The following is a 14,436-nucleotide window of genomic DNA, read 5'->3' on the forward strand; positions in this document are numbered from 1 at the left end:
TCTCTTCCCTTCCCCCCAAAATGGGTGCAGCAGCAGAATATTTTTCTTCCCCCTCCCCTCCCCTATTCGATGCAGCAACAGCATTTCTCTTCCCATCCCTCCCAGCTCACAAACCCGGTAGTCGCTAGGCAAGTTGTAAGCTTCCCTCCATCGCTGACCTATCTTTCATAGATCAGCGATGGAGGGAAGCTTATAACTTGCTGCTTTTACTTGCTTCGGGCCTTCCTCTTTGCTGAGTCCTGCCTACTTTCTGTTTCCGTGAAGGCAGAACCCGGCAACGAGGAAGGCCCAAAGCAAGTAAAAGCAGTAAGTTGTAAGCTTCCCTCCGGGGCTCTGTATGAATGCCGGTTTCCCTTCTCTCCGAAACCGGAAGTTGCGTCCCGTGAGGGGGGAGGGAAGAGAAGGGAAGCCGGCACGCACACAGGGCCCCGGAGGGAAGCTTACAACTTACTGCTTTTACTTGCTTCGGGCCTTCCTCGCTGCCAGGTCCGGCCTTCACGGAAACAGAAATTAGGCAGGACCCGGCAACAGGAAGTAACTGTGCTGTACATGCACATAGATCTCATGCATATTCATTGGACTGGATTCAGCCCTCGAGGAGGGACTTTGGAAACCCCTGGTCTAGCATAATATTTTTCTTTTTGGAGAGGGTAATATAACCCTATCTTTATAATCCTTCCCTGAAAGTGAAAACATTGTCAACGGAAGAGCTGTGTGTATGTGTGTGTGGTATAATAAATTTATAATGTGTTAATCTGTGTAACCAGGTAATTTAAATATGACATTAAATTTTGTATTTTCAGTTGTCTGAATATATTTAGAAATCTGCAATTGCTTTAGTTTCCTAGGAATAATGTAAATTGATGTTTTCCCATCTTTATATAAGAGCTAACGGTGTACTGTCCTTATTTTCCTTGAGAATTCATATTGGACATTTGTGTGTAGTAGTAAGAAAATAACCCCATTGCATTTATTTTTTGGTATGTTCAAATGTTAATGTTTTAAAGTTGTTTTAATAGTGGAGCTAAAATAAATTTATTGCCTTAAAAAAAGAATTTTGTTAGATATATAAATAATTGTATTAAAATGTTCTTTTCCAGTTGGTCTTCACCTGCTCAAGCTAGTTATTTAGAAATAAAATAATATAGAAGGTTGGTTGAATATAAAACAACAAATGTTATCAAGCATTTTATAGATGTGACCTGGGTCAAACTTGATTTGCAGCTTAGTCAGTTTTAGACTTGGGCTGTGAGTTTTGTAAACAGGAGTCTGCATTGAGAATGGAACAGAAGGGTGAGATTAGCATATTAATAAGGCGCTTGCTAATCGCCTGCCTTCCCTTTCTCCAATCCTTCCCCACCTCCTGTCCCCTCTTGAATGAAGCTAGAAACATAGACGGTGTCACATTACTGACTGGTTGCATTCTGTTCAGCAGCTACTCTCTAAGGGGATGGTCTGTGTGTTAAATTTTCAAGGCACGAGAAGATTCTGTTGAAACACATTCTTTGTGTTGATGGAATATATTACCAAAGGAATACCGATGATCGTCTCTGCTGATAAAATGAAATGAGAACATATACAGCCAAGAACTGCTATTCTTCTTGCTTATGAATTCCGTACATTCGGAAAGCTGCTTGACAGCCCCCTGTAGGAACCAAAAGTGTTTAAACACTGAAGTGGGACATGATATGCTGAAGCCTGGCTCATTCTCTCCACAACTGTGCATATGTTGTTGGAACTGGAAGGCCAAGTGGGCCTGAAACAAGCAGGTGCTATCTGTATGGAGAAAAAGGGGTGTAGCCCTTTCCCAATATGCTGGTCTAAAGGTACAAGCAACTTCAAATTTTGTATGTTGGGATTTTTTTTATATTTTAAGCTTACATTATCCCAGGACAAGCAGGCATGATATTCTCACATGTGGGTGACGTCATCTACGGAGCCCCGGCGCGGACAGCTTTTCAAGCAAACTTGATTAAAGTTTCAAGTTTGCACACTGCACCACGCATGTGCGTGCCTTCTCGCCCACTAGAGGGCGCATCCCACCTCGTGGTCCTCAGTTCAAATTTTTCCGCGGAGCAAGAAAGCCCTGTGGATCTGAGCTCCAGTGTTTTTGCCTTCTAGCTGCCGCGTTTAGTTTGTTTTTCCCTTCGAATTAGTTCGCGGTGCTGTTTTCCTTTCGTTTCTTTTCAAAAAAAAAAAAAAAAAAAAGTCTTTCGTTTTTCGTCGGCCTCCGGGGGCTCCCGGAAGCCGTGGCCGCGGGACGTTGGTACGTTCCCGGCCTTCTTCTTTTTCTTCGTGGATGTCCCGTCCTGTTACGGGATTCAAAAAGTGCAGCCGGTGTGAGAGGTTGCTTTCCATCACTGACCCTCACCGGTGGTGCATCGTCTGTCTTGGGCCCGAACATCCGACAGACTCGTGTGATCGCTGTGCTACCTTCCAAAACAGGGCCCTCCGTCGCCGTAAGGCAAGAATGGCCGAATTGTTCGCCGTCGACGCGCCGTCTAAGGCCTCGACGTCGGCCTCGGCTTCGGCCCCGGCCTTGACCTCGGCCTCGGCGTCCTCGGGGGCCTCGGCCTCGCCTCGGCCCTCTTCCTCGAAGGCCTCGTCAGTGAAGCAAGCTTCGGGTAAGTCCTCTGTTCCATCCCCTTCAGCAAAGAAGCCATCCTCGAGTCAGGCCAAGGCGGGTGGGTCGACCCCGGCCCCGCATCGGACCTCGACTCCGCACACCCCGAGGGAATACTCGAGACCGAGGTCGCCCTCCAGGGAGTGTGCCCCGGACTCGGAACTCCCCACCTTCGTGGGGATTCCGGCCTTCCAGGACCTCCTCCGAGCTCTGATCTCATCGGAGCTGTCCGGAGCCCTGGAAGTGTTGCAGCGAGCTGCGGTTCCGGCGGCCTCGACCTCGGCCTGGGCGCCTTCGGTCTCGGAGGCCCCGGCCTCGGCTCCCTCGGGAGCCCCGGCCTCGGCGACCCCGGTCTCGGGTACTGTGGCCCCGTTCACCTCGGTCTCGGCCCCGCCCCGGACCTCGACCTCGGGTGAACCCCCTGAGCGCAGTGTAAGGCCCAAAGAAAAGTTGCGCAGAGTGCGCCGCCTTTCCTCCTCTTCCTCCGGGTCTTCCAGACACGCCTCGCCCTCGACGCGACCTCGGACGGGGCGTCGATCGAGGAAGTCCAAGCGGCCCCGAGGCTCCCCTCGGCGCGACCGTTCCTCGTCGTTCGGGGGCGAGGCACTGCAGGTGTCGGAGCTGCGCCTCGACAACCCGAGGCTCCTCCGCTCACCCCATGGGAAGTCTTCCCGGGCCGCCTCGCCGAGGAAACGGGAGAGTGTCCCACGAACCCCGGGGTCCTCACCCAAGGGTTCTGCGAGGAGGATAACTTCCCCTTCCCCCTCGAGGGCCCTCGAGAGGGGATCCTGGGATTCGGGATCGGTTAGGGACCCTCATTATTCCCATGAGGCCTCCCCCCTCTCCTCGGTGGGGCGGTCGAGAACCCCCTCCCCCCAGGCTAGGCCGTCCTCATTTTCATCCTTCGTTCAGGACATGGCCCAAGCCCTGGGGATTGACCTGATGGTAGGCTCTCGGTATTCCAAAGAATTTTTGGAGGAACAGGACCTCCCCACTCTTCCTAGGGAGGTGCCTAGACTCCCTCTCAACAGTGTCCTTCTGCAAACCTGGCTGAAGAACTTGTCAAACCCTCTTACAGTCACGTCTGTGCCTTCAAAAATGGAATCGAAGTATAGGACGATTCCCCCTAAAGGGTTCGATAAGGCGCAGCTCTCACACCAGTCCCTTCTGGTGGAGTCTGCTCTTAAAAAATCACAGCCCTCACGGGTTTCTGCGGCGGTTCCACCAGGCAGGGAGGGGCGGACCCTCGACAAGTTTGGCCGTCGCCTCTATTCAAATTCCCTGATGGCCACCAGGGTTCTAAATTACGCCTTCACCTTTTCCTCCTTTTTGCGTGGTATGGTGAAGGACCTTCCTCAATACCGAAACTCGTTACCGGACCCCCAAAGAGCAGGATTCGACAAGTTTATGTCCAACCTGTCTCAATTGCGGTTGTACCTATTCCATGCAGTGTACGACGCCTTTGAGCTGGTTTCGAGGGTGTCGGCCCTCGCGGTGGCCATGCGCCGCTTGGCCTGGCTTCGCACCCTCGACATGGACCCAAACCTGCAGGAACGCCTGGCAGACTTGCCTTGTGTGGGGTCCGAGTTATTCGACGAGTCATTGGACGCGGCGACCAAGCGCTTGTCGGAACAGGAGCGCTCTCTAGCATCCCTGGTCCGCCCCAAACCTAGGCCCCCGCCGCAGAAACCCTTTCGGCCTCCGCCGCGCCGATACCCTCAGAAGTCGACCCCGGCTTTCTCGAGACCACCTCCGAGACGTCCGTCTCAGCGAGGCAGAGGGGGGCAACCCCAAGCCCAGGCGCAGGGCCCTTCTAAACCCGCGCCTTCCTTTTGACGGGCTGAGCGGACGGGGCGGGTTCCCCTCCGCACTTTCACAGGAACCCCTTCCTATCGGGGGCCGTCTTCGGTCCTTCCGGGAGGCATGGACCGGGATTACCTCAGACGCTTGGGTGCTCCGGATCGTCTCCGAGGGCTACTCGCTCAACTTTGTGTCCTCGCCGCCGGACAGTCCCCCAAGTTTAGTCCCCTGCAACCGTTCGCAGCTACCGACCCTTATAACCGAAGCCAAAGCCCTCTTGAAGCTTCGGGCGGTCGAGCCGGTCCCCAGGGACCAGTGGGACACGGGGTTTTACTCCCGCTACTTCTTGGTCCCAAAAAAGACCGGGGACCTGCGCCCCATACTGGACCTCAGGAAGCTCAACAAATTCCTGGCCCGGGAGAAGTTTCGAATGCTGTCTCTCCCGGTTCTGTATCCCCTCTTGGAGGAAGGGGACTGGATGTGCTCCCTCGACCTGAAGGAAGCATACACCCATGTTCCGGTGCACCCCGCCTGTCGAAGATTCTTACGATTCCAGGTGGGGGACCTCCACCTCCAGTACAGGGTACTGCCCTTCGGCCTGGCCGCGTCCCCACGAGTATTCACGAAGTGCATGGTGGTGGTTGCGGCAGCCCTCAGGTCGCGTGGACTTCACGTGTTCCCCTACCTGGACGATTGGCTCATCAAAGCCCCGACCAGGGAGGGGGTTATCTCAGCGACCCGACAGTCTATTGCCTTCCTGCAAACTCTCGGGTTCGAGATAAACTTTCCAAAGTCTCAGTTGAGGCCGTCGCAGTCTCTTCAATTCATAGGTGCGGTGCTGGACACGGTGCGCCTACGCTCCTACCTGCCGACCCAGCGGTTGGAAGCCCTGGTACGGATGAGCCACCAGGTCTCTCAACTGTCGAAGGTGTCGGCCAAGCGCATGATGATGCTGCTGGGCCATATGGCCTCGACGGTACATGTCACACCGTTTGCGAGGCTACATCTGAGGATCCCTCAGTGGACCCTCGCGTCCCAGTGGCGTCAGGAGTGCGACCCGGTGTCTCGCCTCATTTCGGTAACTCCGCCATTGCGGAAATCGCTGCGTTGGTGGACAGACTCTTCAAATCTGTCCATGGGGCTATTGTTTCGCACTCCGCCCTTTCGCAAGGTCCTGACCACGGACTCCTCGGAGTACGCGTGGGGAGCCCATCTCGACGGTCTTCGCACGCAGGGCCTGTGGTCGGCAGAAGACCGTCAGTGTCACATCAACGTGCTAGAGCTGCGAGCCATCTTCCTAGCACTTCGAGCCTTCGTTCACATATTGCAGGACCAAGTGGTCCTCGTCCGCACGGACAATCAGGTGGCAATGTATTATGTGAACAAGCAAGGAGGAACGGGGTCATGGCCCCTCTGCTCCGAAGCTCTTCGCCTCTGGGAGTGGGCGGCCTCCCGGAACATCTTCCTCCGGGCGGTCTACATCCAAGGAGAACGGAATTGCCTGGCGGACAAACTGAGTCGACTTCTGCAACTGCACGAGTGGACTCTACACTCAGCTGTTCTACGCGAGGTTTTCGCTCGCTGGGGAACGCCACAGGTGGATCTGTTTGCCTCTCCGGAGACACACAAACTACCACTATATTGTTCTCGGATGTACTCGCAGGACCGTCTGGAAGCGGATGCCTTCCTACTCGACTGGGAAGGGAGGTTCCTGTATGCATTCCCTCCGTTCCCTCTGATCATGCGAACGTTGGTACACCTAAAATCGTCCACGGCCACGATGATTCTCATAGCACCTCGATGGCCGCGTCAGCACTGGTTCTCCCTGCTGCTCCAGCTCAGTGCCAGAGAGCCTCTTCCCCTGCCTGTCTCTCCTTCTCTGCTGTCTCAGAGTCAAGGATCCATGTTACATCCCAATCTGCAGTCATTGCACCTGACAGCCTGGTTTCTTGTTCCCTGACTCCTCCGGACCTGTCTCAATCGGTGAAGGAGGTGTTGGAAGCCTCCCGCAAGATCTCGACGAGGCTTTGCTATGCGCAGAAATGGACCAGGTTTTCCACCTGGTGTTCGTCTTTTCACCTGGATCCGGTATCAGTTCCGGTATCCTCGGTTTTAGAATATTTATTTCATTTGTCGCGCTCCGGCTTGAAAACCACTTCGGTGCGGGTTCATCTCAGTGCGATTTCCGCTTTCCACCAACCTCTGGAGGGACGCCCGCTGTCACTCCATCCCTTGGTGACACGCTTCATGAAAGGGTTACTCAGGGTTTGCCCCCCTCTTAAGCCTCCGTCTGTCGTGTGGAATTTGAATGTAGTTCTGGCTCAACTGATGAAACCCCCTTTTGAGCCACTCAACAAGTCCCTCTTGAAATTTCTGACTTGGAAGGCGGTGTTTCTGATTGCCCTCACCTCCGCCAGGCGGATTGGGGAGTTGCAAGCCTTGGTTGCGGACCCTCCTTTCACTGTCTTTCATCACGACAAGGTGGTCCTCCGCACCCATCCTAAGTTTTTACCTAAAGTTGTTTCTGACTTCCACCTCAATCAGTCCATTGTCCTTCCTGTGTTCTTCCCGAAGCCCCACTCCCATCCGGGCGAGACGGCGCTTCACACGCTTGACTGTAAGAGGGCGTTGGCATTTTATCTTCAACGCACCAGGCCTCATCGGAAGGTTCCTCAATTGTTTTTGTCCTTCGATCCCAATCGATTAGGGCACCCAGTTTCCAAGCGCACTCTGTCTAACTGGTTGGCCGCTTGCATTTCCTTTTGCTACGCTCAGGCCGGCCTTCCTCCCCCGGGTCGAGTCACGGGGCACAAGGTCCGAGCGATGGCAGCTTCGATAGCTTTCCTCCGATCCACTCCGATGGAGGACATATGCAAGGCTGCCACTTGGTCTTCGGTTCATACATTCACCTCTCATTACTGCCTGGACACCTTATCCAGGAATGACGGCCGGTTTGGCCAGTCAGTTTTGCAAAATCTGTTTTCCTAAATTGCCATCCTCCCACCTGCCCTTTGTTGGTTAGCTTGGAGGTCACCCACATGTGAGAATATCATGCCTGCTTGTCCTGGGATAAAGCACAGTTACTTACCGTAACAGGTGTTATCCAGGGACAGCAGGCATATATTCTCACAACCCGCCCGCCTCCCCGGGGATGGCTTCCTTGCTAGTTATGGAACTGAGGACCACGAGGTGGGATGCGCCCTCTAGTGGGCGAGAAGGCACGCACATGCGTGGTGCAGTGTGCAAACTTGAAACTTTAATCAAGTTTGCTTGAAAAGCTGTCCGCGCCGGGGCTCCGTAGATGACGTCACCCACATGTGAGAATATATGCCTGCTGTCCCTGGATAACACCTGTTACGGTAAGTAACTGTGCTTTTCAGTGTATGTAATTGAAGTAACAGATCAAGGGAACGTATGAGAGAGACTAGTATTTGGTTCTCCAACTAGAGTACAAAAGGTTTTGTTGTGTTCTTTATTTACTTTAATAATGCAATTTTGATACTTGGTGTTAAGACTGTATAAAAGAATAGGTAACTGCTTCAAATCATACTGTAAGTCTTATTAACTAAGCAGTTTTCTCATAGAGACAAATTGGAGAAAACCTGTAGAAAAAGGCTCCTTTTGATTAGCAATAAATGCATTTTTCTTTTGAGGGGTTATTTTCTTGTTAACGTTGTTTTTCAGATAGACTTAGTATGGTAAGTTAAAATAAGAACTTGGGTATAATGAACACTCACTTAAAAAAAAAAAAGACTGCATATTCAAATCAATTAATTTTTAATAAGTTATTTGTAGATAGACATTTAAATAAGGGGACCAGTAACTAGTTTGTAGAAATAACCTGAATAAAATTTAAGTGCAAACATGAATATTCTAATTCACATCAAAATCTAACTACCAATGATGATAAAATAATTATCCTGGAAACTTACCAGCAAATGAAATTAATATAACAAATGCAGAGCTAGCATGTCTAAAATATAGGTTTTCATTAATAAAGTAAAATTTAGTCATGTTTCTTTAATTCTTTTCCTTGAGTCCTGTCAGTCTGAACAAGTGAGTTCTGTCCCCTTCTACCAACAGATGGTACATTACTGGCACATAGTATGGTACTCCCTGGAACTCTCCAGTATTCCATTTGCCAAAGCAATGTAGGGTCCCTTGTGCAATACCCAAACCCCCATCTACCATTGCAGCTTAATGAAATTAACCAATTAACCTTTACAAGGTACTATGCACATCATCTGAAAAAGAAGCAGAGAACCCTATTAGACCCATATAGCTGAAGCTTTCAAGGATAGGTCCCAGACTGGTGTTGCAGGACTCGAGGAAAGTTATTTTCCCTTTCCTTATCATCCTTGCCATACCAGTTTGGACAAGAGGGATGTACCTAAGCAGAATCTCACTAGTAGGGTGAAAAAAAGGTACCCTGAATGATAGCTCAGTCAAAGGCTGACTGGCAGGTCTTTTATTTTCCATCATTTACTATGTTTCTGGCCAGAAATGTAGCAGTGACCAGTTCACTGATTTGCAGATATTTTTAGGTGATACCCAGTGAGCCTGTGCTCAGGTAGAATGGGTCTGGAGACCTCTTTGTACCTGCTTGTTCTGACAAATATATACAGCCTCAGTGGCTGCTTGATCCAGTGAGCAATAGATGATTTGGAAGCCACCAACCCTTGGTTTGGCCCATAGAATAGCACAAATAGATCTGAAAGGCAGAAGAAATTTGTTTCCATAAATCCATGCATCCAGCTTGTGCAGCTTCTTAGCGAGCATGTCTGAACTCCAGTTTACAAAGGCAAGAAAGGAAATCTCCTAGTTTACATCAAATGGAGAAATTAGTTTTGGCAAAAAAGTTGTCACCATATGTATAGTGACAGAATCTTTCACAAAGGGCAGGCGTGGTTTGTGGCAACTCCGATATACTGTGTGCTGATGCAGGGCCCCCCAGAAAGACCATCTTTAGCATGAGATCCTTCAGAGAAGCCACCTTTTTAAAGGCTCAAAAGTGTGTGTGTGTGTGTGGGGGGGGGGAGGCTTGACAAAGTACTAAGGTAGACCTGGCTTTGAATAGTGCAAGTGCACCATACCCTTCAAGAGCCCTACAATAACTCTGCACTTCTGTGCCTCTAATTTAAGTGTGTTGAGTTTTTAATCACTGATAACTAAAAAGACTTATGCTATTACTTCCTTTTCAGTATTTTGGTTTTCAGCTTGGTGATTTCCTTTTCTCCTTCCAAGTGTTTGTTTTCAGGAGGTTTTATTTCTACCGCCATCAGCTGCCTTAGTGTTAATGTTTTTCTTTTTGGCTGAGTGGTTGGTCACCTCTCATTCTATGGTGACTGTGATTTTGCTATGTTTGTTTGCTACTGTCTTATTTCCAGTGTTTGACCCAGTCCATTCCAGTAATGCAGCTGGCAGTTCAGTGAAGTATCTCACCTGAATGGTTCCCTCTCTTTTGTGCTGTTTGGCTTTCTATATTTTCTCTTCTTTTTTGTTCAGTGGTGCTCAGCTATATTTGCTAATTTTCTTCTTAATATGATAGTTAATGCCAAGCCTTTTTGTGTTGTGCAAATGCAGCTGTTCCTTCTCCTGGAATCTTTGGTCTGGTTTTGTGCTGTTTTGAGTTACTGCTAAATATCATTCAAGGTCTTTCAGCTGAAATCCTAGGCAGAGGTTTATGTTAGATGTTTTGAGCTTTATCTCAGTGCCTTTGGCTAGTGCTAAGGAACTATATTGTATGTGTGGGTGTGCCTATGGCCTGGCCACCCTCTGTAGGCCTGCTTTTAAGTATCAGAAGCTAAGTAGGGTTGGGCCTGGCTAGTACTTGGATGGGAGACCACCTGTGAATACCAGATGCTAAGGGGCCCTATGTTGGCAGCAGCAACATAGTGGAGCCGCACACTGCACAAGAGAAGGCATTGGAAAACCACTCCTGTTCTCTGCTATGAAACATCATAGGGTGGATTCTTTACAGTGCATGTTGCCATGAGTCGATGGCTGACTCGGTGGCATAATTCATCCATAGTGTACATCAGGGGTGCCCACACATTTTGGGCTTGTGAGCTACTTTTAAAATGACCAAGTCAAAATGATCTACCAACAATAAAATTAAAAAAAAACCACAAAGCACACCGTACACAGAGAAAATGTTAATTATCATTCCTATTCCAGGGTTTTTTCCAAGAGGTCAAGGCAGATGATTCTATGCACTGTCACCTCAGTAACAACCATACCAAAATAAACAAATATATCCCCCTCCCTTTTTACTAAACCACAATAGCAGTTTTTAGCGCAGGGAGCTGCGCTGAATGCCCAGCGCTGCTCTCGACGCTCATAGGCTCCCTGCGCTAAAAACCACTATTGCGGTTTAGTAAAAGGGGGCCATAGTGCAAAATATAGACAGCAGATATAAATTCAGATACATTTTGATCACTAAATTTAAAATAAAATCATTTTTCCTACCTTTGTTGTCTGGTGATTTCATGAGTCTCTGGTTGCACTTTCTTCTTCTGACTGTGCATCCAATCTTTCTTCCCTGCTTTCAGCCTGAATGCTTCCTCTCCTCCAGACCTCATTCCCTCCCCCAACTTTTTCTTCCTCTTTCCCTGCCCTTTCTTTCTCCCTGCCTCCCTTTCTTTTTTTCTTTCTTCATGCCCCCTTTCTTTTTTTCTGATTCCCTTCTTTCCTTCTGTCTCCCTGCCTGCCCCCTTTCTTTCTTTCTTCATGCCCTCCCCCAAGCCACTGCCGCCGCCTTCGGGGAACAAGCCCCCAAGCCGCCGCTGCCCCAAGCTCTCCCTGCTTTGGGCCGACCAGCATTCCTCTCCCCGACGTCAATTCTGCCGTTGGAGAGGAAGTTCTGGCCCTGCCAGGCAGCGATTGGCTGGCCTGAACTTCATCTCCAATGGCTGAATTGATGTCGGGGAGAAGAAGGCTGATCGGCCTGGTAGATCGCCAAGGCAAAGTGAGTCGATCGCAGAGCCCATCCCATCGCGATCGACCTATTGGGCACCCCTGGTGTACATCATGGGAATCCTGCTCAAGTGTCATCTGCATGGGCTACCTGTGGTGTCTGTCTCTTTCAAGGTAGTGTTTCTGCTCGTATCCCATAGCAACAATTCATTTTTACAAGGTAGTGTTGTGGTAGTAGTGTGGTGAGAGGTGAGAAATTTTTACAGCATTTTAAATTAACTTCATTCTGGACATGATGCACTAAATTTAATAAGAATCGGCTAAGTTCTGTGGAAGCTACAACAAAAAACATTTTGGTTTGAGGGTTTTTTGTTCACAATGTAGAGCAGTGTTCTTCAATCTTTTTACACCTATAGACCGGCGGAAATAAAATAATTATTTTGTGGATTGGCAAACTACTAAGATTGAATGAAAACCATCATCTCTGCCCCATCCCCGTGAACTCGGTCCCCGCAAACCTTCTGATCCCATCCGCACAAGCCTCAAATAGTTATGATTTTATATTGAACGTATTTTATTAAAGTATAACAAGAAACAATATTCTATAAAATTGTCATTTTATAAATACAAATAATATAGAGCAAGGATCAACAAAACTCCTGTCTCCCCTCCCCTTCACATATATCCCCTCTACTATCAAGAAAACTGAATAAGCCAAATTATTACAGAATGCTACAAAGAAATATGCTAACAGAATACCGCAGTCATACAAGACAGGAATAGTGTTAGGGGAGTGCAACTAGGGCAACTGCCCCCTGGTCAGAGAGAGCCCTAAGTCAGTTGGAAGCTAAAGAAGCACTGCCTGGGCTTTGCAATCCCCAGTTATGTCTAACATCAGCCCTAGCAGGATACATATTTCAAATCTGATATATTCTAATCACAAAATAGAAATAAATTTATTTTTTTCTACCTTTTGTCATCTCTGGTTTCTGCATTCATCATCTTTTCACTCTGTTCCTTCCAGCGTCTGCCCTCTGTCTCTTCAATCCAGCATCTGCCCCTTCCATCCATTGTCTGCCCTCTCCCCCTTCCATATCTGCCTTCTTTCTATGTCCCTCTCCCCTTTCCATCCAGCCTGTGTCTCCTCTTTCCTTTTTACATGATTCATTCCAGCTTCACTGCTCTCTTCATTTTTATCTCTCCTACACCAGATCTAGCATCTTTGTCCCTCTCTCCTTATTTCTCCGCTGATGCCCTTCCCAGCATCAATCTCTCTCTACTTTCTCATTCCTCTGTCTCTTCCTTTTCCCTCATCTGATCTCTCCATTGCACCCTAACCCCTTCCCCTCCTCTAATTTCCCTGCCAGCTATTTCCTTCTTTTTTTCTTCCTACCCTGTCCAGCATTACCCCTTCTCCCTCTTATCCAACAGTAATTCTCTTCCCTTCCCTCCTCCCCCTTATTCAGTAGTAACTCCCTTCCTTTCTCCTTTGTCCGGGAGTACCCCTTCTCCCTTTCCTCTCCAGCAAATTTTTCTCCTGTAGCCTAGCGGCAGCTCTGTGTGCTTTTAACTTCACCACACAGCTGCCACTAGCAGTAGTTTAGATGTGGTTTCATGAGGCAGCCTCGGGACCTTTGCTAGGCCGGTCCGCCTCGCATCATCGAAGCGGGCCAGCCTAGCAAAGGCCCCGAGGCTGCCTCATGAAACCGCGACAGGAGGCCCGGCATACGCAGCGAAGGCAGGAGGCATACACGACAGCAACAGGAAGTTGCAAGTCAACTTGACGCCAGCACCGGAGCCTCTCTTCCTGCCCAGTGTGCAGTTTGTGGAGGAGACCCGAATCCTTCACGGACTGGCAGGAAATTTTTGCGGAGTGGCACCGGTCCGCAGACCGGTGGTTGAAGTATGCTGGTGTAGAGGACATAAACTGAGGATGAGGGGTAGTAAACCTAAGAGTAATGCTATGAAATTCTTTTTCACGGGAGAGGGTGGTGGATGTCCGAGGGAGGTGGTGGAGAGGAAAACAGTGACGGAATTCAAAAAACATAGAAACATAGAATATGACGGCAGAAAAGGGCCACCGGCCCAACAAGTCTGCCCACTCTAATGACCCTCCCTAAGTTCTTCCTTGAAGTGATCCCACATGCTTATCCCATTTCTTCTTAAAATCTAGCACGTTGCTGGCCTCAATTACCTGCAGTGGAAGGTCATTCCAACGATCAACCACCCTTTCGGTGAAGAAATATTTCCTAGTGTTCGCTATGAAATCTCCCACCCTTGATTTTCAATGGATGCCCTCTTGTTGCCGTAGGTCCTTTAAGGAAAAAGATATCTTCTACCTCAATACAGCCCATAACATATTTGAACGTCTCAATCATGTCACCCCTCTCTCTGTATTCCTCGAGTGAGTATAGCTGCAACTTACCCAGACGTTCCTTATATGGGAGATCCTTGAGTCCTGAGACCATCCTGGTGGCCATTCGCTGAATCGACTCAACTCTCAGCACATCCTTTTGATAATGTGGCCTCCAGAATTGTACACAATATTCCAGATGAGGTCTCGCCATGGACCTGTACAACGGCATTACAACTTCGGGCTTCCAGCTGACGAAACTTCTTCGAATACAGCCCAGCATTTGTCTAGCCTTGGTTAAAGCTTTCTCCACTTGATTGGCAGTCTTCATATCTTCACTAATGATCACTCCTAAGTCCCGTTCTGCTGCAGTTCTTGGTAAGGTCTCACCATTTAAGGTGTAAGTTCTGCATGGATTTCTGCTGCCAAGGTGCATGACCTTACACTTTTTGGCATTAAAACTTAGTTGCCAAGTTGTGGACCAATGTTCCAGTAAAAGTAGCTCCTGCTCCATACTGTCGGGCACTGTGCTTTTGCCCACTATGTTGCATAGTTTAGCATCATCGGCAAATAATGTAATTTTACCTTGAAGCCCCTGAGCCAGGTCCCTTACGAAGATATTAAATAGGATCGGACCCAAGACCGAGCCCTGCGGCACTCCACTGATCACTTCCGACGTTTCGGAGAGAGTACCATTTACCACCACCCTCTGAAGTCTACCTCTGAGCCAGTCTTTAACCCATGT

General features: G+C 49.1%; 1 protein-coding gene across 15 annotated transcripts in view; it reads left to right on the forward strand.

Annotated features, from left to right (window-relative positions):
• The window catches only part of PTK2 (protein tyrosine kinase 2), a 779,173-nt gene that overhangs the window by 87,734 nt on the left and 677,003 nt on the right, over nucleotides 1-14,436 (forward strand). For 11 of the 15 annotated variants that reach the window (XR_004538103.1, XM_033930844.1, XM_033930848.1 and 8 more), the window contains exon 2: nucleotides 1,436-1,826. The exons of 2 other annotated variants lie outside the window; for them this stretch is intronic. Coding sequence is in view for 11 of the 13 variants with exons in the window: in XM_033930844.1 (XP_033786735.1) it covers nucleotides 1,727-1,826 (100 nt within the window). In the remaining 2 variants the exon portion in view is untranslated. Of the gene's footprint in view, nucleotides 1-1,432; nucleotides 1,827-14,436 lie in introns of all 15 variants that reach the window. 2 more of the 15 variants (XM_033930835.1, XM_033930837.1) reach the window with 2 other exon arrangements.

Source organism: Geotrypetes seraphini, chromosome 2, assembly GCF_902459505.1.
Source record: "Geotrypetes seraphini chromosome 2, aGeoSer1.1, whole genome shotgun sequence".
NCBI classification, from domain to species: domain Eukaryota; kingdom Metazoa; phylum Chordata; class Amphibia; order Gymnophiona; family Dermophiidae; genus Geotrypetes; species Geotrypetes seraphini.